Source organism: Copidosoma floridanum, unplaced genomic scaffold (genome assembly GCF_036245765.1).
Source record: "Copidosoma floridanum isolate Cflo_tuat_1 unplaced genomic scaffold, Cflo_Japanese_pri ptg000024l, whole genome shotgun sequence".
NCBI lineage: Eukaryota > Metazoa > Arthropoda > Insecta > Hymenoptera > Encyrtidae > Copidosoma > Copidosoma floridanum.
The window spans coordinates 10397289-10422913 of NW_028321901.1; the positions used below are offsets into that span (position 1 = coordinate 10397289).

The following is a 25625-nucleotide window of genomic DNA, read 5'->3' on the forward strand; positions in this document are numbered from 1 at the left end:
TACGATGAATTTTGCAAATGACGCAGTAAGCGAAATCCGTTCTTTTGTGAGGTATATTGTAATAAAAAAAATTCAGGAACACTGTATCGATTAGGTAGACAACTAAAATTTTCTCCGGCAAGCCCGTAAGCGTCCAATAAACTAATAACAACATAATAAATGGATTTTTTTATTTATTGTGATTTCGCTAAATATTATTGAAGTGACACCCACAATACTTAAGTTTATAGTGGATAGTAAAACACTGGTATACTAAGTTGCGGCAGTGTTCATTGTGCAGCAACTCTAATACTAAAATTATTTGCGTTTTCTTCGAACTATGAAAAATTTTACAAATAATAGCCATATTCAATAATATTGAACAATACATTTTTATCTATAACCTTTTGAGCAACCTACTCATACATTCCCTGATAATATCTAAGTTGCCTAATTTTTGAATATTTCTTTTAATACAGAGAAAACTAAGAGCATCATGATAAAAAAAAAGAGTTAGACAACTCGAGGTTATGATCACGAGAGGTAAAATGTTATAATTATGTTAACTAACCAGAGGATTTTCTGTAAATTAATTTTTTACTTTCGTACGAAATATTTTTTTCCACCGTGTCAGAATAGACATTTTTAATTCTTTAACGAGGTCAAATTTGTGTTAAGTTAACAAAAATCTATCTATAAACAGTTTTTTTTCTCAATTTGGTGGTTTTTCCTACTTTTTTGGCCGCACGAAACTTGCTATTTGAAATTCTTAACTCTCATCTTAAACTTGCGTTTAGCAACCACAAATATCCCAATAGTCTGATTTTTGACTAAAATGGTAGGTTTGTTCATGTACTTGGCCGCCATAGTGGATCCACCATTTTGAACTTTGAACTTTAAATGCGAAATTTGTGTTCAGCAGCCCAAAAAAAACCCTGTAGACTGATTTTCGTAGACTTTAGGCCGGTTTTTAATTTTCTTTGGCACCATACTAGATCCGCCATTTTGACTTTTCAGATGCCAATGCCAAATTCGCGTTCGGCAATCCATTAAACTTATATAGACACTAGTTTTAGAACAAAAATGTCATCTGTTTCTTAAAAATCAATTGGTCTTCTGAAGAGAATGCTGTAGGGGGTGCTTTTGGGGGGTGTTTTTACCCCAATTCACTTTTTTTCAGTTCTGATCAATTTTCCTGTACTCTGTAATGTTTAAACTTAAAGCTTCAAAGATAATCGTCTTGATTGGTATAATACAGCTGCCGCTATTTTATTTTTACAAAAAAATTGTGTTTGGTTCCACTGTACGGCGTGAGTGAATGTACGGCTTTTCGGTACCTGAAGTAGTAGAGCAACTGTCTTGTTAATAGGAGGTTAATAGGAGGTGTGTTTGATCCGCACCCGAGGAGGATATTTTTCGTGAAATAAACAATTTGTAAGTTTTAATTATTGGTCTTTAGTATATTTGCTATCGAAAAGGGCATGCACGGAAAGACCTATTTCATTGAAAATCCCCTATTACATTCAGTTACGAGTTTTTAATAGCTTGGTAAGATTTTTTCCTGTACCAGGTCCGTCTAAAACCTACGCTCGAAAATGTTAGACATGTAAAGTCTTCTTCTACTGGCAAGTAAGATTATATTAATGCTAGGTACGGTATTTTCTTTCTATTGTCTCACTAAAAATCCTCTATTACATGAAGTTATGTGTTTGTCAAAGCTTGGTAACGATTTTTCCCGTACCAGGTCTACTTAAAACCTACACTCAAATACGTTAGTCTTCTTCTACTATTAGGTTATATTATTTTAATGTTAGGTACTGTATATTTACTCTCCAAGTATATATCAGTGTCAGATTTTAAGAGGCTTACTACACACACACGTATGCGCTCGCAAGGGCGCGGGCGTGCGTGTGTGTATGTGTGTATGTGTGCGCGCACGCATGCATGTGTGTATGCATTTAAAAGTGACAGTATGAACATGTGTTCTTGCTATAGCTACACACACATATTGTAGCTGATTGTGTTTGACTGCGTCTTCACATGATACAATGTCGAAATTCTATAATTACAGAAATGTAAAGGTATTGATAAAGCAAGCATTAACTCATATATTAGATTATTTATAAATAAAGGCAACAAATAAAAACTAACAATAAAAAACAATGAAGTCCCAATTTGAGACTAAAAGAGTATTTTTTTTTTTTAAAGATTAGTATTAATTTTGCTTCTTTTTTGCGAAAATTAATTTCAAAAATACAATTTTATTACGTCATACAGCGACAGTAATTAATTTTTACAAACAGTTAGAAATAATTTATAGCATTTTTTTCAGCTGTAAGTTTCAATGAGTTGTAATTCGTAACAGTTACTATCAGTTGTTATTAATTAATTTTTTTTTTTATTAATTTTTCAGAGGAACGTCGTTCAGGATGTAAATAAAAAAAGAATAATTACTAATAATAATAAACATTGAGTTCCATTGTGACTCTTAAATCTGGACCCTGTTATTTCTTATTATCGTTTTTCATCACCTATCATTGGCTTATGACTAAGATGGGTTTTGGTGGGAATAAGAAAATAAAAATGTCTTGTACAAAAATTAAAAAACTTAAATTGCAGATTTTATGTAATCAAACGAATATTAAATGACACACTTAAAAAATTTATTGTATCTTACACTAAATTACATGTCTAGTAACGATATAACATACTCCCTTTCGAATAAACAATAAGCCTAGTGTTCTTGAAGCTAAATATTTATAATTAATCGTATCAGTCTTTTCATCTTCAACGACGCTATAAGCATAATAATGATAGTTAAATCCGATGCTTTGGAAGAGTTTGTAGTGAAAAATTATTTCTTCGTTTTCAGTTTGTATTTCAGTGATTTTTCCGAATTGAGGGCCGTCATCATATATATTTGCTAGTATTACAGTTTCTTTATTATAATTAATATCATTTATTTTTATGTTGGATAAAATTGTTTTTTTGGTAACAGGATTGAAAAATTGTACCGGGCCATGTTTAGTATACAAAGTCTCTTACTTCATAAATTTATGTTTCATTAAACCTAAATGGTATCTAATGCTAATCGTTTTTAAGACATTAATTTTGCATGATGTAGCTTGACAAATTTTTTTTAATTTCGTATGGTTTGCTTTAAAGCGAATAGCAGAAATGTTACTAACAGAGCCATTTTTTTCAATCATTCTCTTACAATGAATTTTATCATGGAATCTCGCAGTAAGCTGACCAAACAATTTAATGTAAAGCTCGTGATGTTCTTGTACCACTTTCTCAATACGCAACAAATGCCTGCATAAAAATTGCATACCACAAGAAAAAAATATATAATAAGTACTGCTCTGCGCACTATAGTATGTCGTATACACTGACTGGGTGCATCTACTTTTCACAGCTACTGATGGTAAGGGAAAAAACCGTACCACCACCAATAAATAGTCGTACTGATGTCCTAAAATCAGTATACTCAGTAGATAATTTAAGATCACTGAAGGTGAGACTAAAAATTTCTGTGTAAGTAAGCAATAAATATAACGTTGGTCTAGTACTTCTTGTGATCAAATATTGAAGTAGGGGATTTTCAATGAAAAAGGTCTTTCCGTGTGGATGGGTTTAAGAGTGCTTTTACAGAAGTGTCGCCGACTACATATGCACTAATTCATACGATAATAAGTGTATTAATATTGCTTGTATACCTCTTACAGTCATATAAAACTTATAACTTATCAACAAGCGTTAAAGTCATTTATCAATACATCCCGCTTGAGGTGAAAAATAGCATATAAATTAAGTATGGAAACTTATCCAAACTTACGGTCTGAGTGAATGAACAGCTGGTAGCTCAAGTGGTAGAGTAATTGTCTAGTAAACAGGAGGTTATGTGTTCGATTCACACTCGGGGAGGGTATTTTTCTCATTCTTACTTATTTATTATGAAATTTTGTTCAAACAAAATATTTGTGAAATATTTTCATTGTGGGTTTTGAGTAAACTTACTATCAAAAAGCCCATAGATGCGTTTGAGTGTGCTTATATAGAAGTGCCGCCATCTACATATGTGCCAAATGATGCAATGATAAGTGTATCAATATTGCTTTTTTTTTCAATGAATTCAAAATAAATTTTTTCATTTTACCATGAATACACCACTTTATTTACTTACTCATGTAAACTTCTCGTATCATCTGTTATTTTATTTAACACACTTGAAAAAAATTATTCAAAAGTAAGTTTTTAACTGTAAATGTCAGTTTTAGTATTTTCAGAGTAAAACAATAAAAAAATTATAGATGAAACACTTTACTTTTTTCGTTCTATCCTGTTAATTTTTTACTTAGATCTCTTATACCTCCAAGTAAAAGTGATCTTTTTAGACCCAAGTAGGCTTAAATTAAAGCTATTTAAAGCACTTTATTTTCAGTACTTGCCAAAACTTTTATTTGTTTCATGCCCAAATACATAATCAACCAAACGCATGGAAAACATTATTTTTTTCTTTTTTACTTCGATTTTTTTTGTGATTTTTGACATGATTCTGTTGGGATGGTTTGAAAATAATAAGTTCAACAAATTAAGCGTTAAAAAGTTCATTTAATGTTACTTAAATAACCATAATTTGACGTACCTAGTTGATTTGCAATATTTTTTTTATTATTTATAAATCTCTGATGGGACCGCAGTATATTCTTTTTGATCTTGTGACCTCTAAATATTAATTAAAAATCTGAAAAATTTAGGTTATGTTTTTAAAGCTTAATGAATACAACCCCAACTTCGTCTGGTGAGATTCGAAAAAAAAGTTTAATGTTTTGAATGAGGAAAACATGTTTAATGTTAACATTTATGTAGTGTAAATAATGCATTGAAAATTTATAAAATTACAGATATTCATGAAAAAATATTTTTTACTACTAAAAACCATTTATATTGTAGACTATCTCTCTTTAGAGTAGTACCTTACGTACGAGTGCTTTTGTCATTTTTCATTGGTGTTTGATAAGTAAAATTCCTACATTGTATTTACAAACATTTTGTGTTTACCAATATCAACATTATACAGAAGTGGGAGAATATATTCATCGTCTAAAAAATGTATTACGATAAAACATGTTTGTTTCTTATACGTACATTAAATAGTTTATTTTTGTATGAAGTTTTTTAGACTGCGCATTCTTCCTTTTGTGTATCAAATTGTCACACCGTACATTAAGAACGTTCGGTAGAGATAAAACCCTGTTATGAATCTTTTTGAAATTTTAACCAGACGTTAAAATTTCAAGAGGTTCGTCTTTTTCGTTTCCGAGATATTGAATTTCAAAGTTCAGTCATTTTAACACGGTCGCTTATGGGGAAACTTAAAAAAACTCAGTTTTAAAAAAATTGGCTTGATAAATGTCTCCAATTTTTTTATATGTCACAGATAATGTTATTAACTGTATGTACACAAAGTTTCGTGACGATCGTCTGATTAGTTTATGAATAAAAAAATTAAATAATTGTTCGACAAAAACGAAACGGCAACGTCGCAAGAAGCGGGAAATTCAAAATATTCCAGGACGTAAATCAGTCAACATTTGAATATTATGGTAGATTTTTATGTATTTCTGTATAAAACATTAGCTTATATATGTGTGTGAGTGTATGTACAAAGGTTCCACCCGTATCCATAACAAAACAATGTATTATAATGACACATATTTATTTCACTTAATAAAATTTTTAATTTCTAATTATTGTACAATACAATTTTTTTACACAAGATAACAAAATCACATGCTTGTAGTAATCGCAGAGACTAGAGACTATCCTAATTATTTAACATATCACTTTTAATGACACTTTTCAAGTCACATGAAAATTTAAGAATTTTATTTACATTAGCTTCTCTTTTGATAAAAGAATTTTGTTCATTTAATACAAACGATCTTAAACTAGCGCCATACATTTATCAACATGTACGTTAAAATCTACTCTACGAATGAAAGCTACGAATATAATTGTATGTACATATATCTGTCACAAGTCTTTTTAATTATTTACTCATTTTTATTACATTTTTATAACGAATAAAAATCAAATACTTGCATCTTTAGTACAAATACATTACGAATATACACATACGCTGCCGTAACCGACGCAGCAGACAGTGCAGACACTGCAGAGTGCACACCACCTGATGTGTGTAAATATGTGCGTACATGAACACTCACACATTGGAGACCCGTGCGGCGATGCCAAGTGTTCACTCATCGCTACTTCCCCCTTGCCCCGCAAGTGATTCCCCCCCGCTATCTTTACCGAACGTCCTTAAAATACTCTTATACTTAAATTGGTGTTACGTACTTGTCATTTGATCTCGTTTTTCCATGACTATTATTATTTTTATTAATATGTCGATACGCGCAATCTCAATATTATTGAAAGCTACCCCAGATTTAAAAAAAAAACATCAATTTCTGATGCTTAGTTCAGAAGATATTGTTGGTTTTACAACGCGTAGTCATTTTAAACCTACACGCTCGAAAGTGCGCCGAGCGCTCAGCGAGGAAGTGGGCGTGGCCTAATTCGGCGGCTCGCCCCACCACGCGCCGCCGACGGCCTCCTGCGAAAACCACTGTTTTTCGATGCAATTTTAACAGTACTTCTAAACAAGATGGGATTATGAAATTTTAGCATGTTCAACACTAACTCTTGACAAAGAGCAGCGGGTTTGAAAAATAGCCGTAAGTGGTCTCAAAACTTTTTTAGAGCCATTTTTCGAAGGGACCATTTTTTCTTCAATACGACGGTTTGCAAAAACTATTAACTGTATCATCTGGAGCATATGCTAAGGACTTCGAAAGGAACATTGTATCAAATTTTCAGCTCTTCATATCCAAATGGGACTGAATTATGAATTTTTCAAAAAACGGCCAAATTTGCGATTTTTTGCAATTTGCAAAAAAACTATTTAATGAAATTAATTTCAACAGAGCTACTTTTGTGCGGCTTAGAAAGGCGCATCTTTTTTGTATTCATTTTTTTCCCATCTATTACTGTTTTCGATTTATTCGCGATTTAGGTGATTTTGGCACTTTTACCATTTTTTTTGGGCACTTTGCTAACAAATTCAGAGATTCGTTTTTGGTTGCAGCAATTTCTACCACTTTCATCTCGCTAATTTAATTTTTTATTCGCTTATAGGAATTAATTTTTTGAAAAGTCTAATTCTATCAGTCTACATGTACTTTTAATAAGTTACTGTGATCGGCTGATGGGAATAACTGCTGGGGATGCTTTAATGAATGTTACCGCCTTCACCGCGTCTGCCACTTGACCAGGATCAGGACGGCTTTCTGGGAGCTGAAGTGTAGCTTAATGGGAACTTCAAATATCGTAGTATATAACTTAAATTTTTTCCAAAAGAGAAGCGTAAATGGGTTAAGCCATGAAAATTGACGGCTTTCCCGAATTACTAAGTACGTATTTGTGTCATTAAAAATCGATTACACAAAAGATGCACGAAACTACAAAACCAATAATCTAATTAACATTATAAACGAATAATTGCGTACTTTTTGGTAGTAAGGTACAGTTTTGACGTTATAGCTCAAACAGTGTTGGAGGTACCACATGCTGATCGTCTAAGCAGTCCAAGCTACTAGCCTCCAACTAATACACATGATTCATCCTCTTCCGTTTGCGATTCTACGCCTAGACCGTAGCTGACATTTGTGCCTGTCAAGTCGATTGCTCCAACTTATCTAATTATCTACTTACCCGCGGCATGTAAGATTGCAGCGAATATAACTGCAGCAGCAGATAGGGCGCTTTTAAAGCATTCTCAAGACGTATGAGCTTTTAACTAGCAGCGTGACTCATAAGCGCATTTCAGTCCATAAAGCTCATATCGATGGTTTTTCCAGATAACTTGCACCGTACACTGGAAATGACCTTTGACATAGCCTCAGACCACAGAAACTGCCGTTAATAAGATAGACTAAAGGTGCACACACCTCGTGGACCACTCATGGTGATAACACAGACTTAAATTAGTTGATAAGCTTAATAATGTTGTGCCGTACAATTACTACTTACACTCTTTGTGTTTTTTCTATAAAAGAAAGTTCTTATGCCATAATCACTTGATGGGATCTTTAACGAAATAAAGGGAAATAATTATAACATAAGAACTTAGAGCTATTTTTTGTTAACACGATAAAAAAACTTTAGTCTCCAAAGCCTTCAAAGGAGGAAAAATACGAAAAATAAAATGTTTTCAACCATATCATTTTGAGCTGGATGAAAAACAAAATATAATAAGTTTAAGCAATGTGTAAGAAAATTGGTCTGTTTAAAAAAAACAATAATAAAAAAAATTTTAAGTAACAAAAAAGGAGACTAAGTTTAAATGTGGAAATCCCTTGCTATTCAAATAAAAAATCATTTTATGTCTGATGGTAGGTGTTAAATCGAATTTTTTTGTATGGAATTTCGTTTTTTGAGGTAACGAAGGTATTTGATATGGTAGATGATTGAAAAGTATTATTACGTAAATACCAGACACCCTTTTCTCTCCCTCTCTGTGCGCCCGTGCGCGCATGTGTATATGTGAGTGGATGTGCGTGTGTGGAAACATTTATATGCGTGTGTATTTATGTCAAAAACAAAAAAATAATTTGTTTTATCAAAATTGTGGTTCACTTGATATAATGGACACATAAGGATATTTTAACACATCTCCAGAATAAGATTTACTTATTAATTATTCTGGATGTACACGATCAGATGTACACAAAAAAGAGAAAACTGCAAGTTAGATAGTGTTACTGCTGTGACTGAAAAAAAAATGCAAGGCTGAGTAGATAAACACGCATTTATCATTTTTATCGATATACCAACACATCTATAGCTGATACATTCAAGAGGCTGATTTGACGTTATTTACTAGCGCTTATTCCACGACCTATGTGTCAGAAAAACTGTAGATAGTGCGTCGTCTACTGCTTAAACTTCTATGTACCTCTACCACTCAACTTGAGAATGTGTTTTACGATGTATACTTATTCTCGTAATAGGCTTGCTATGATGTCCCTGTTTATCTGTCCCTCTAACCTCATCAACTGTCAGCCACCGTGTGATTCTTCATAATGCTCCGAGTAAGACTGAATTTTTCAAATTTTTTGACCGTCCAGTTTTGTAAGTACAATACTTGAAAGTTAGCTATGATAACATAGGCTCTTATGTAAATACCGTAAAATTTAATCTTTATCACTAAATAACTTTCAAACATTATTCACCATTCATACGACACTTGGCATACGTGTTGAGAAAGTTACAACGAATACAGAGAAAAAAAAGTAATATTCACCTAATGGTTTTTATGTACAACAACTTTTGTTAACACTATTATGTTCTGCATTCACAATCGGTAAATGTGGCAATGTCTTAACTCTGAAGTACAGCAAGCATGCGTCACTCAGCTTAGAGTCATGCTGACTTGGCTTAGAGGTTAACCTAGCAATTGCTTCTGCTGGCTAAGTGCGACGTTGTCACGTTTCCGTTGCATGTTCTCTGTCTCACTTGCACGAAACACTCTTTCTCTCCTTAACTTTACCTATTTTGACGACTGATAATAGCGCATACTTACAAATCTCAGCATTCTCTTTGCTTCTTCTCTTTAACGTTCAGCAAGCACGTACTCATCTCTGATGAAAACATCGAAAATTAACATGAAATGCAAAAAAAAAATTTTTAAATCACTTTTGAAATGGCGCAAATTCGTCAAGAATAGGTGAAATACATATAATGGAGCACTTACGGGCATTTCGATGGCTGCAAAGATGACTTTAAGATATTTTTCACCCAAGTCCCGTACCATTTCTAAAATTTCCGTACATTTCCTGTTTTTTTTTTCGTTAATAAAATTCCCGTATATTTCCCAGATTCCCCATACCAGTCGACACCGTGTTAAATTCTCAGGAATCTTAACTTTTCTTATCACTAAGTCCAATGTTTGTGTTCACACGGTTCAATATTGCAGTGAGTTGTAAGAGTATTTCGGGTTCTATGATAACTTCAAGCGGCAAAAAAAACAAATTTTTTGTTGTAATGCATCTGACGAAATTGCTGAGTCCAGTTTCAAAAGTTTGTTTTCATTTACTGTCCTCAAATCAAAAGTGTTTGATGTTGAATGTTCGAGATTGAAAGGATTAAAACATCTGTCTGATCGATAACTAGTATTTTGCATTTCACGTGCCTCTTTCCGTGGCATTGTTACAAAGTAAAAATTATTTAACTTTAAATTACAACGAGTGAGAATATGTCTTGGTAGCGGACCAAAATAAACGCACAGCTGATCCAAAACCCAACGAACTTGTAGTTCGGGGAATGTACGCGAGTAGCGTGGGTAACACTTTAAATCGTAGATCGTACTGTACGCAGGCTTCCCCGTGAAATTTTAAAATTCCAAAAAAGTCAGAGAGATGAAAAATCTAATTTTTATATAAAAGCAGACAATTAATTTAACTATAAAAAACAAAGTAGCAATAAAAAAATTTAAAGAACAAAAAACAGTTTACGTGTTAATGTAATGTCGATTATTGTTATTATTATTTTTTTGTCTAGTGGTTAATAATCTTTTTTTTTCTTTAATGAAAATTTTTTTTTCATCATTCAGAAGGTTAGATTAGAAAACAAATCACTTATGATTTAATATTAATGAAAATTTATACGAAATGAATGAAAAAATTGTGATTTTTCGCTTTTTTGCATGATAACACAAAATTTTGAGGTCATACTGACAAATATCAAATGCAAAAGTTGTAGATCTTTCAATTATCTACAACTTTTACATTTACCTTTTTTTGATACCTGGTACAAATATCATTTTATACTCAAAAAACAGTTTTTTTATCATTATGCGTTACATAAATTAATATTTGAACAATAACAATTGAAAAGTCTCCATATTTTAAAAACATGATTTTGATGTAAAATTTAACGCAGAATACGATGGTAATAATAAAAACTTCATTTATTTTGGGGGCATTTGTTAAAAATTTATAATAACAATTAAATTGTTAATAACAAAATTAATTTTTTGATGATTTTTTTTTCTCAATTTTTTGTCTTAAAGTTCAACTCTTTAGCTACAAAAGTGCTGTTGGTGAAAATTTTGTAACTTAAGGATTCGGAGCTGTACATTGTTTAAAATGAGTTTCCAACCACTACTATGAAGTTTTTTATAACTTATAAAATCGAAAATAAGCGAAAAAAAAAAATTCCTCGGATACTTATCTCTTATTTTTCAGTATAGAAACTAGAAAAAAAATTTTAGCCGAATCAGAGAGGTGAAGATCAAAATCCGTTCGATTTGTAAAAGAATGACCCATATGTGTGAGTATTTACAGCTTTTGAAAGAGAAACTTTAGTTTATACACAGTATTAGAAACTAACATGGTATTTGTATGTAAACGTATGTAAACAAATATCCTAATTCCATACTGAAGATAATTTGTATATTCACTAACACACACACACATACACACAAACGCGCGCGCGCTTACGGATTGCATTCGTCTTAAATACGTGAAAAAAATTAAACCACTTCCAAAATTGACTTATGTGTGTGTGTGTGTGTGTTCATATATATTTGTATAGATAAGAATATATTTATATACAAGTATCAAAGTGATATTTGGTTAGAGTTCACGATTAATATAGGCATATGAAATGTGTGTGTGTGTAAATACACATGTTACCATTAGTATGAAATTAGCATGCTTGTTTGCTTGCAAATACCATTTTAGTATTTTATATTAAGTGTAAACAAAAGTTTTTCATTCGAAAGCTGAAAATATTTACATATAAACGTATTTTTATATACATATACGTGAAATGTAGGTACCTGTCCAAAAAACTGAGATTCTTGTAGGAAATCAGCTTAGGAGTAAAATGAACCCGAAAACGTCGTTGTACAGTTAAAACTCGAGGAGAGCACGATTTTCGAGAATTTTTTTAGCTTTTCTGACTTTCGTACGACGCCTCGCTCGCAGACTCTCCTGCTGTGTAGAACTGGGCTCGTATGTGCATAACTCTATTTTTTCTGGCCTAGCCTGTTAATGTGCTACTGTTTCTCAGTGCTTATGTTGCTGTGTTTAAATACCTTCTGCTCCACTCGTGATCTCAGTTGCACACTACAGTTGACAAAATGAATATGAAGCCTTAGTAACTGTTCACCCTATCTGAACTTTTCGGCACAAATTCTGCAACAATATTGTCACCCAGTAGCATTGCAGAGGACACGACAGCAAGCATCAACTACGACAGACGCTCTTCCTGGTTCCTTCTTATCTTCTTTTGCCTAACTAAAGTGAAAGACGCTTGGGCCTCACGACATCACACCTACGGACCTGCGCGTTTATTGAAAACTTATTGAGAACTGTAGTGATGAGTTGAACGTGTTAAAGGTGGGACTATTCTATAGTGTAATCTAGTGAACCCTTTATTTTATCAATCAGACGTTCAGCTTGTGTCTTGAAAAACATTCACTGGATAGTAAACAACTCACTGTCATTTTTTTAAAGAAACTCTAATATAAATAAAAAATAACATCAATTTAATTTTGCATGCATTATTAACGTAATTATCCTCACCACATCGAACAAGACTCTATAAAGGTGAATAATAAAATAAAATTTGGGGCTCCGTGCTCTGATCTATTATCACAGTACGCAGCATCATTAAAATATGAAGATAGTTAAACAGTGATTATAGAAATCGTAAAAATTGATTTTTTATTATGTTGAATAAAATGGTTCCACTTCTGGTCTAGTATTTTTTAATGTATTTCAAGATCTTCTTTTGAATCCCGCAAATTAATTTGCGATATTTTTGGTGGCACATGCTAAAAATGACTAAAAACACGTTTTTTTTGAGGTTATTTAAATTGTTAAAATCTGGCCTTTTGAGATGTGTGACTTTAAGTAGTAAAAGGGGGTTAGCGAAAATTACTTTGATTCGCTCGAACCTTAAATATTGTTAAGAATTTTCTGACACACTCAAAAGGTTGACGTTTACAACTATTGTAAAGTCTAAAGACGTAATTCTTAACTAAAAACATTTTTTTTTTTTTTTACATAAATAATATATTAGCCATCTATATTTTTAATATTCGTGATCAGCTCTATCGCACCTACAGCTGTGACATATATAAGTAAAGAATCTCCTAAACAAGATAGAGAACGCGATGAGCGAAAATGTTATATATATTTAAGTTTATTAAGCAAAGTAAGTGGTCGGACATAAACTTGAGAGACTGACATTGAATAAGAACATGCAAAAAAACTTGCACACTCAGAAAACATAAAAATCATAGATCCGTTACGTAATTTGTGTAGACCTCTTTAACAACAGTTATGACACAATAAAAGTTTGACGACTTCGTTTAAGTATTAAAAACCTTTAGTTCTGAAGAATCAAATATTTCTGAGAGCTTATTACAGATTAGTTTGATTGATTCTGAGTCTCAAACAAATATGGTATCTTTAAGTTATACCGTACTTGAAAGAGAAAAAGCAGAAACGATAGAGTTATCTATTTTGAGAACTATATCAACTCATTGCTATTGCTTTATTTGTGGTTAAAAAAAGCAGACAGGCATAATGTATGTACCTGTTGAAGCTGGAATTTTAATATTTTGCAAAATGAATGTATTTGTTCCTTACTATTGTTATTGCCATATGTGGTTAATATCAATACTGCCGTGAACATTTGATCTAAAAAAGATTTTATGAAGATGAGTTTTATAACATGAGTTATGCCTGAAACAAAAACTGAAAGTACTGACAGAATTGTCTTAGAAGAATATCATACAACTTCGAAGGCAGCTGACTTTTCTTAGAAATTTTTTAGTGGACCAACAACTAAAGCGATTGTTGTTTTTTTATTTAAACTGCTAACTGGTAATTCAAATGCAGTAATTGCTTCAGTGTTAGATATTGAAAATGCTGTTCGAGTATCAACATTTTTTCTTTCTGTATTGTCATGTTTTGATAAGGATGTACGACCAAAGAATTTTGGATTAGATAATGCAGATAGTAAAGATTTAATAAAAAATCAAACTTCTCAAATAGCTAAAAAATTACACCCTACAGTATATCTTTTTTGGCAGAAATGTTAGATTAGGATACTGTTAAGAGACGACAGATATTTAAAAAATATGAGTACACTCAAAACATGAATAAAAAAAAATTCCAATGTTTTATCGAGTACGAACCTAATAGTATTGGATATTCAAGCATTCGTAGATATTGTTGTGATTGCGTTAATGTCAGTCGTACTGCTGGGTACAGTGCACATATTGCTGCAATCGTACACTATCTCCACAATGGACGGTGCTTATAAAAAATTATAAAACCAGCAGAGATTCTCTCTAAAATGTTTTTTCGTAATAAAACAGAAGTTTGCATTGACGAAGACAGTGATAACGATGAATGAATAAAATCATTTTTGATAATTCTTGTACTTTTAAAAAGTAAATATGATTTAAATAATTTTAATTATTATTACGCCTTATTATGTAAGTTGCTCACTTGAAAATTAACTTATAAAATGTTTTTATTTTTTAAGTAAAAACCTTTAAAAAGTAAATATAGACAGTATTTTCTTTCAGTTTTTCTTATAATTAAAATGTCTTAATCATAAAGCTGCAATCGTCTTACTCACTCACATATGGTACTCAATACGAATGTATAAAACCAGCTTTTGGCCTTTTACATGATCTGTTACCTGATACATCGCAAAACTGACTTTTCACCCTACAAGATCAACAATGCCCAAAAAATCCATGTCATCGCAAAACTAAGATAAGTATCATGAAGTGCAATAAAAAATACGTTCAAGGCAACAGTTTCAACTTAAATCAGCGCAATATTACTCAAAATACACCACACATTATCTCAATAAATATGTTTTTGGTATTTTTAAGGTGTGCCACCAAAAATATCGCAAAAGAAACAGTAAGATCGCAGAGAGTTCTACATAAAATATATAAATAAGCTGCTTTAATCTATTAGAATATGATAATATTTTTTTAAAATCAATGACCTAAAAATAATGTGTTTGTTGAGTTTCTCAGCATGTACCACAATGATAATTAAAAAACTTACAGCAGAATCATGAATAGTATCAAAAAACAAATCGAAAAAGGCTATTATAACTTGATGAAAATGGATGCAACCAGTTGGAAACCGCGCATAACCTAAAAAATGCGTTTTTTGAATTTTCCCGTACGTGCCGCCTAAAATATTGCATTACTACGGAATCGTATGTAATCAAAATTGTTACCTATGTATATCAGCTATGGAAAACTGAAAATAACCTCAAGAAAACAAGTTTTTAATCATCTTCAGTATTTGCCTATACAAAGAAAAGAAGATGCTCAAACCACTCTTTTGAAAAAAAAGTGCAGAAGTCAGTTTGCTACCTGTTTTAGAAGCTTTTTGTAGTGAGTATCAATAATAAATTGTTTTAGACAGCTAAATTTCTTTGAAAAATCGTTTTTTAGCCCAGTAATGGCATAAAAAAGGACTTTCCTAATCATAGCATTTTTCCTGTTGGATTTACAAAAAAATACCTTTCATAATAAATGAAGGAAATTAAGTCTCGATGATTAACCATCGGACAATTGATTTGGTTGCAAAATGCGAATAGCAGCTAAAATAATGGTTTATTAAATTTCTTCATAACTAATAAACAATTAATCTGAACCGTCTGAAAACGCAAAGACATTAAAGCTCTTGTACGTCACTACAACATCTACAAACCTGGATGTTGTAATTTTAACCGCTTTCAGTAATTGCAAATTAAATATTATTACCAATTTAAGTGTAATCTCAACCAGACCTTTTTCATCGTAAGGGTTGAACTTTTTCCTAAATTTAAAAAAAAAGAGATGCCCTACGACTCCCGGAAGACAAAATAATTTTTTTAACTCCCTCCTCTATAGCTGCTTGCCCGTGGCTGACGTGGAATCTGATATCGCGCGCTCAAAATCGCTCGTGGTCAAAAAATCATCGATATCTCGGCTTCCGTGGGTCGTAGAACGACTTTCTTTTTTTTTTAAACTAGGGTAGCTTGCGAAAATATTAACTTATGTGAATTTTATTTTCAGTTTTTACATTGTTTTTGTCATTAATACTCGATGTGGCAAATTTAATTGCAGATTTAACAATAACACTACAAGTTTAGGGTGACTTTTTCACATCCAGAATCATCTGTGTAAAAGGGTTAACAGCCTAGAGGAAAAACTGTGCCTACACACATCTCAACGCTCATACACACATACCTATGAACCAATTCCAGCACTTTTTTTAGACTAAAAGCTAAGGCCCAGGGCAATTTTTCAAAACCAACTGTGAATCTCACCAATATTAAAAACTCATGATTCGTGTAAATCCTAAGTGTTTTTGCGATACTGATGAACGCTGACGAGTTATGTCAGTTCCAAAAAATTGCCTCATGCAGAAATTTGGAACCAGCCGCAACCTGGCCCAATAGAAAAAGCGTAAATTGTTGTTCTAAGAAAGTGACTGTTGGATCACTAAGAGTGCTGGAATTGGTTCGTAAGTATGTATGTATGAGCGTTGAGATGTGTGTAGGCATAGTATTTCCTCGAGGCTGTTAACCCTTTTACACATATAATTCTGGATGTTAAAAATTCACCCTCAACTTTTAGTTGTACTGTTAAATCTTTAATTCAATTTGCCACATCGAGTATTAATGACAAAAATAATGTAAGAACCAGAAATTACAAAAAAATTAATTGAACAAGGCTCATTAGAGCCCGCAAAATGAGCTTTAAACCGCAAATAGAGTTCACATAAGTTAATATTTTCGTGAGCTACCTTAGTTTGAAAAAAAAAAGTAGTTCTACAACCCACGAAAGCCGAGATATCGATGATTTTTTGAGCGCGTGATATCAGATTCCGCGTCAGCCACGCGCAAGCAGCTACAGAGGAGGGAGTTCCTGCGAGCCTTAGTCAGGACAGTCACCACGCAAGTGACCCTTACTTTTGCATTGTTTTTTCCGATGGAAGTTGGCAGTTAATGATTATAAAATATTTTTTTCCTTAAAATATTAGTACTAAAGGGAAACATAACGAAAACCTAACTTTTTTGATTAACTAAACCGTGAGAATTAAAAAAAAAAAAGGAAATTTATTTTGTCTTCCGGTAATCGTAAAATATTTTTTTTTAATTTTTTTTTTATTTAGGAAAGAATTTGTTCAGCTTACAAGTTATGTTCATTGCACTACATTTACATCAAAACTCTCTCTCTTACAATAGTAATACTTTTCTTATCTCTACTATCTCTTGCAAAATCAAAACAAAGGATTTTGCCTGTATTAAGCTTATGTTTATCTTTTCTTAACTAGCTATTTTGACTGTATTATTTCAATGTACAGACCCAAAATTCTTGAGACATTTAAATTGAACTGTTCTGCGTAACAGTCGAACTGTTCTGCGTAACAGTCAGTCATCTCACTGCTGCTGTTGAAAATGCTTCTCTCACAGCGAGCATTTGTAAGTAACTTTCTGTTGAAAAATTTGTACATAGTTTTAAGCAACGTAATGATTTATTTACCCGCTGATCCCGATTTCTTCTTGGGACAACTGCCATCCTAGCATTATTTCTAGGTGCAAACAAAATGTAACCCTTACGAGAAAAAAGGTCTGATTGAGATTACACTTGAATTAGTGATAATATTTAATTTGCAATTAAGCTTTTTTTTGTGCTCATTTCATTATTAATTAAGTGCGATCATTGAATTAATTCGATAAGAATTGTTTAGTAGAACTCTTAACAAAATTTTGTTTTTTTAAGCTCCCGTTGGACGCTGTAGGATGCCGTCCGGCTGTAGCAATTAATTGTCAAAAAACCGTTTTTTTATAAACAATTACAGCTGTGCGAAAATGGTTCAACGAACAACATCCAGGTTTGCAGGTGTTGTAGTGCTATACAAGAGCTTTAATTTCTTTGCGTTTTCAGACGGTTCAGATTAACTGCTTATTAGTTAGAAAGAAATTTTAAAAACCGCTATTTAAGCTACTATTCGCATTTTGCAACCAAATCAACTATCCGATTGTTAATTATTACAACCAAATCAATTATCCGATTGTTAACCATAATTACCTACATTTTTTATGAAAGGTATTTTTTTGTAAATCCAACAGGAAAAATGCTACGATCAGAAAAGTACTTTTTTATGCTATTACTGGGCTAAAAAACAATTGTCCAAAGAAATTCAGCTGTCCAACATTGATTATTGATACTTACTACACTTTTTTTGCCAGAATGCTTCTTTTCCTGGCGTAATTGTTTTGATATTATGAATATACTTGAATGTAAGTGTTTGCATTTTTTTGACACCTTTTTACTTATTTTACTTAAAAAACCAACTTCTGGATCCACTTCAAAATTTCATATCATGGTGTTGTACGACACTTAAAAATTAAGAGATTTCTACAGATCGGCCTAATAGAAATATTCGTAATTCTTCCTTCAGGTTACATGTCTGATGAAAAATTTTTTAATTTAAATACATAAAATATTCCACAGTAACAAGATTCCAAATTTTTTCGGGATTATTTTACGGTATAAGAATTATACGTTGAAAGTTTTATCAATATAAAAAAAAAACATATATGTCATGAATGAACATAAGTAAATTATCTAGTGTACTTCCTCACACCCCTCGTAGCCAATGGCCGTATAAGAAAAAAACCAAGCATGAGGGGTCTCGGGACCCCTGACAGAAGCGAAGCTGCCTCATATATGTGGCAGCGAAACATTATCCGACATTAACTGTACCAATAACGTATGTAGTTACACACGTACATATACATGCCAAAGCATACGCGAGCGCCCACACACTAACCCACTCACACACTCCCACACACATATACTTCTGGGAAAAATATCTAACAATTTAATGTCAAATATGTAAGTATACATTGTTTGCTGAAAGGAAAAAAATAATAATAAAATAAAAAATTAATAAAATTGAAACAAATGAACACACTGAATAGAGGTAAAAAAATAGTATTTATTCGGACAGAGTGTAGCAGTATATACAAAGTATAAACACAATTAGTATGAAAATATATTCTAACATTAACTAATAAATAATAAAATTTTTTTGTTAGTATTGTAAAAATAATTACAGAGTACGTTTGACACTGTTTAGAGTACTTTAGCTCTTTTTTAATCCGCATTTTGACTGGTTCTAACTATAGTTGAACCAGTATATATATATATATATATGCACTCATGTGTATTTGTATGACAATCTAATTTAAAAAATCAAACTATAGGTTTATGATAACTAAACTACGATGCGTATACTATCGATGTAATGTTATCCAAAAGTCTTGCAAAAACTGCATCAATAAGGTAAATTCGTGGAATATGCTCCTATTTATGGAATATGAAAATTCATGTATTTATCATACAACTTATTTAATAAAAAAATTATGATAGTTGCATATTTTATCTATCTTTATGAATTCACAAGAACAATTTCATTTTACATACAATAAATGACCAATTCTAAAGATAATTCCATAAATAGGGACAAAGTAGTACATAACCTATCTTTTGAACTGTACGTATTATGGCACTAAACTTCAACAAGGAATTTATATACTTCTAGTAAACAAATAAATAATATTATTACTTTTATTAAATAAAATAGTGTGATGCAAGTAAAAAAACTTTAATTGTCTTATAAAATTATACTAAATTTACGTTTTTTAAAAAGTTTCATAAATAGAGACATAATATAAAACAATAGGTACAACGTTTCATAATTATGTACATTTTGGTATTACAATCTTTTTATAAAATAAAGTATTTTAACAATTAAGAACCATATTTAAAAATTAAAATAATAATGGTAAATTTATAGAGCACCAGCTAATACCAGAATTTCTACTATTAAAGCTCACAGTTAAGAAAAAAAAAATCAAACAAGCAAGTATGATGAAATTCATGATCATAATAGAGACATTTACCTTAGTTGTCCTTAATCGTGTTGTAGAAATCTGCGGATCTATAATTAATCTTAATTGAAATTTATCATAATGTGTGTGTGTGTGTAAAATGTACACACACACACACACACACACACACACACATGTGTATACAATGTACATGGAACTTGCAGCCGCATGAGTATACAGTACGACGTAGTAATACGAATACGAAGTCGGTGAAAGATCAGAGAAGGCCTTCGAGACGGCAAAACTCGACCGCTTCCGAGCTCGTACGACCAACTCCGAATACTATAGCAGCAACAGCAGCAGAAGCTATATATATGTATACACATGTCCCGCTATTGTGGTACTTAGTGGAAGAGGGGAAGCATGTCGGTCATTTTAAATCTGTCACTTTTTGCCAGCTCACTCCCAGCCCCAGAACGCCCCATACATTAAACAAGATACTTATTTTACACCATCATATTATTTAAAGACATTTCAAATTATTTTAATCATCTAAGTTATTGAATAAAGAAATTATAAATTGTAAGCAACAGTAGAAATGCCCACAGACATCCTTGTTCTTTGGTTTTCCTTGTATGGTAAAGAAAAAAGCATTTCAAAATCTGTGGTACTTTATAAAAAAAAAAATTTGAATTAAAACAACAAAGAAATCGTAATCGTGATACAGCGATTCATATTGAATAATTTGCGAGGAATGTTGAATTCATTATCGGCTGAGCTGCTCAGTCAACATTTTTTAATATATTTATCGCAATAATTGCAAATTAATCAAGAATTATCAATACTTATAACTCTATTATTCACGTGTACATGTAGGTTTTAGAACGCGCTGAAACATTCGCTTGCGCGTGAATTATGGACTAAGCTTACTGTTTGTTATGCAGTATCATGTCATGGTTTACTACGCTATCTACAAGGATAGGCAAGGTATACATCTCTGATAGACGTTACATTACATCATATATTACAAGAACAAATCGTTTAAGTACCTTAGTACCTCGTATTCTTTATGTGGACATGCCATTATAAGTTCGATAGATTTTATGAGGTTAGGTGATTATGTAATTAAAATGCAGATGTACAGTGAAACTTATTAATCCATGTTAACATTTTTCACTTTATGCAAAAATTGATAAAAGTAAGATGAAACATTAGTGAATAACCAGATATGTTTCCCATAAATTTTATTCCAATGCTTATGTACGACCCAAGGTGTATAGATTCCAAGTAAATTTATTATTATGATACGTCATTATTTGCTATGCATTGTCATTTGACAATAATTATTTCAAATTGTTAGAAAAAGTGCTTCACCATAAAAAGTTATGGTGTATGGCGTACATGGAATAAGTTATTTTAAATACTTTTTTTGTATATTATGGTACATATCTCTCATGAGGTACTTATACCGAATGTATAGTTATCAGGACCTCATTTTCCACATATCAATACTGAGGTAAAAATATTTTCTTTTAAGCAAATTCTGTTTTAGATATGTTTCTCTCTTTAATAAAAGCATGTTCAAGCTCATATATTACAGAATTTGTTTTTTTAGTGTGCCAAAGCTCAACAATGGTAAGGCTACTCTTGTAATGCAATTTCTTTCCTTGTTTGGTATTAAAATTTCCGCAACGTACATGATAGTCTGATAAAACAGATTAAAAGTTTTTCTTCAAGATAGAGAAACTCGTATATGTATAATAATAACATATTTTTTGTTACATGTCCTAGGCAAAACAGTTTCTGTCATTTGAGTCACTTAGCTGAAAGAAAATTTTATTTGGTTTGAAACATTTTATGAAAGATTATTGATGGTTATAAAACTTATCTGATCACTTAAAGTTGTTATAGCAGACAGACTACTAAAAATAATATTTAGTCTTTGATGCCAATTCATTAAATTACTGTTATAAAATAAAAGTTGTCCAATAATTGATTAAGAAAAAGATTGAGTTTCCCTTTTCATTAAAATAAGTTAGTATTTTTCAGATTAAAAATCTGTTTTTTCAAAACTTACACCTATGTATCTCTTGATTCTCTGAATATAGGGACATAGTTAATTAAATATGACAGATCGATTGTACATCAGTAACTTGACTTCACTGCCCCATAATTAAAAGAAGCTGTTTAAGAGTAACTACTTAAGAGTAAGCTTCCCACTGCGCTCTGTCCTATCTCTTCCGTCTATCTTATCAGATTTGTTTCTTGATCTTGTGTTTAACAGTGACTAGATTTATACATTCCTGAGTATATATTCTTATGTATATGTTGGAATCACGATGGCATCATGATAATGAAAAAAACAGAATAAATAACGTCGATTTTAACTTTTTACAAGTTTTAACCTAAAGTTTCAAGTTAACATGGATTTATAATCCTTTGATTGGAAAATTTTTCTGACTAATACTATGCAAGACAAAACTAACTTACTTTTTGACTACCAACATGCTACACTTTCAAATGTTAATTTTGCATCCACATAAATTTATTTTGATACAGATGGTGGTGCCACTAGTAGATTCGCATAAAAAAACTAGTTGTGGGTCTCGGGACCCCTGGCAGAAGTGAAACTTCCAACTCAAATATCATTAAACTCGGTATAACAGAAACTGAGAAAATTGGAGTACACGTAATTTTAATAGGTCTTTCAGAATCCAATATTAAAATAGTAAAAATTTTATTATTATTACATATTCGAGCACGCGCGTGCATGAAATACATATACTTATTCATACTATTTGTGTTACACGTGATTCGCGCATTCTAAGTACTTATATATTTGTTATGATATGAATTTATACATGTACGAATTGTTGGTCATGTAATGCAAAACGAAACAAAAATTTTCGACATACTACCCTGAAAAAAGGTAATTACTATTCCTGCATTTAATACGACATGTATTTGTGCAATCAATTCTTGTTAGAAGCATTGTACCTGACAAATAAAATTTTTTTTTAATTTTGGCTACCATAAAAGTAACAATCCACTCTATCTGATTGAGATTGAGAAAAACAATAGACATGCAGCTATTTCCGATTGTAAAGGTGTAATTTATAATTAAGTTCGTTTCCTATGATTATTTATGATTTAATAATAAAATTTACCCATAGTTATAACTAATTTTTACTAATCTCAAAATTACTAATAAGAATATATGTTTTAGTCACGTGACAATTATTCTTATAATACATGATAGAGAATATATAATAAATAAATTTATTGGTAGCATATGTAGGATGTAGCTTTACCTTTGAGATATGATTTATTATTTTTAGAATTATCACAATTGGTTGTATGAATCCGTGTAACATATATTTTTGCACCTCAATCAGCTTGAGCAAACGCGTCGGTTTAGTCGTAAAGTAGAAACATGCATACCTATAATATATGTATATCTATATACAGTTATAGTAGCAGTGTTATGGAAAGGGAGCACGTGGCGTACATGCGAGAGAGACAGACGAAGCAGTAAACAGTACAGCGGCGCGCGCTGCAAGATAGAGGGAGGGAGTACGTAAGAGAGGAGATTGAGTAGATGGCTTAGGCCGCAGAGTGGGTGGCTACGTTTTTTCGTAACGCATTTCCCCTCATGCGGCTGTTCACGGCCTACTATAAGAAGTTTCACTTCAAAAATGTATGCTTTAAAATTTTCTGTGTTTTTGGTGTCTATTCGATGGGATACATTTTATAGTAGAAAAACATATGAAATATGGAATGAATATAGAAAGTTAACCCAGCTCTGAATGCCGACAGATTTTTGTATTTAACGACGGTAGAAGCATGTATACTTATTAGAAATTTTTCACAGAGCATCGAAAAAAAAACTGATCTTGGACAGGGCTTAAACCTAGGCCTCTTTTTTCTGGTAAAGTGCATGTACGACCTTCGCAAAAGGCATTGAAAAATTTATCTTTCATTACCTTATTCTACCTAAAGTTAGTAGTTGTATGAATTGACGTATGATAAAAAAATGCAAGCAATACGGTACAGAAAAATGGCGACAGAGGAAGTGTCAGTTCTCAGGAAAGAGAAGGTCAAGGTTTGATGGTTGAGATTAGTACTTTTTTTCTTTTTCATAAAATTTCTAACAAATTTTGACGCTTTAATTGTTTTTTTTTTTTTTTTAATGTGTTTTTTTTTTTCTGACAAAAGCAAGAACAAATCTCGTGCTTTTTTAAATTGAATGATAAATCATGTAATAAAACCGTTGAAAAGAAAATTTAATTCAAACATACCATTAGTATTAAATGAGGTTGTATGCGATTCTTTGTAAGTGTTGTCCACATGTTATCTCATAACACCCCTTGCTTCTTAAATATGAAAATATTCCTTTTTTGTTGTTCAAGTAAATCCAACCTAATTGTGGCTTTAATAATATGATGACATCGATTGCAGCTTTATTTCAAGCTCTTATTACATTTTTTAAATTTGTTTCAGGACAGGGAATAATACGAAGTCATACAGCTAGAGGTTCAACAAGTGACAGTATACGAGTTCGAGGAGCCAGAGGCCGTAGAATACGTTCAAAATATCCTTACAACTATTAATCTTCACTAGAATACTTTATACACACTATTATTTATCTTAAAAATTTTCTTTAAGTTATTGGAAAAGTTGATTGTAATAAATAATAAGAAAACATGATCATTGTAACTTTAACGTTCTTTGTACAACCAAAATATTTAGCATGGAAACAATTTTTTAAAATCCTTTTTCTTTAAGTATTACATTTTAAAAATAAAAATACATCCAAATGTTATATTAATGTTAGCAGTAGTTTAAGCTAAACAAATAAACCTTGACCTTACTTTCGATTAAAAAAAAAAAAAAAATATATATTTCTTAAGAAAGAAAAAGTTTTAATATTGAATTATTAAAGAAAGCAAGAGTTGAGGTAACAAGTATAAAAATCATAAAACTTCGAATTCATATTTTTTATGGACTCATACTTGAATTCTGACACTTTGAACACTTTGAAGGTAATCTATTCAATCATACATTCATTAAGTAAACTGTTTATTTTTTAACTTAAAATAAGAATCGTTGTAGCTTAATTCATTAATTTTAATGAAAGTCTACCGAGAGTATCCACTGTCACTTACAAGAACTATTTGTGAGAAACAAGATGTGACAATTCGTATATTTCTATTCTTTTATTCAATATGATAATCACATAGAAGTTTCTATGTATTTGTTTATTTTTTTTTTTTTTACTTCAAGACAAAAAAGCAATTCAGTGCAATTGCTTTCAATTCAATGTATAATGTTCTGCAGTGAGCGTTTAGTTTCATAACTTTGAACTAAGATAAGAACAGCAATACGTGATGACCATGCGTTTTGAGCCTCATAGCTCGCTTTAGTCGAATTTCGACATCTTCACTATTCAGTCAATCTCTATTATTTTTCTTGTTAAGTAACTATTTCATTTTTATATTTTTAGACCATATTGCTAAATCATGTGTTCGTAAGCCGTTTTGTACATTGTTGTATATTACTGTCACAAGCCATGAAATACTTAATTCAGCATTTGGGATATCATCTATACTTGATTACAAGTGAATCAAAAAGCCGTCACT

The 25625-nt window shown here is 31.5% G+C and overlaps 1 protein-coding gene across 2 annotated transcripts in view; it reads left to right on the forward strand.

The window, feature by feature from the left end:
* The window catches only part of Mgtor (nuclear basket protein megator), a 447637-nt gene extending 422944 nt beyond the window's left edge, over positions 1 to 24693 (forward strand). For both annotated transcript variants that reach the window (XM_014352167.2, XM_089595083.1), the window contains one exon: positions 24487 to 24693. In XM_014352167.2, the coding sequence (XP_014207653.2) occupies positions 24487 to 24596 (110 nt within the window). In that variant the 3' untranslated portion in view covers positions 24597 to 24693. The remainder of the gene's footprint in view (positions 1 to 24486) is intronic.
* The last annotated feature ends 932 nt before the right edge of the window (positions 24694 to 25625 follow it).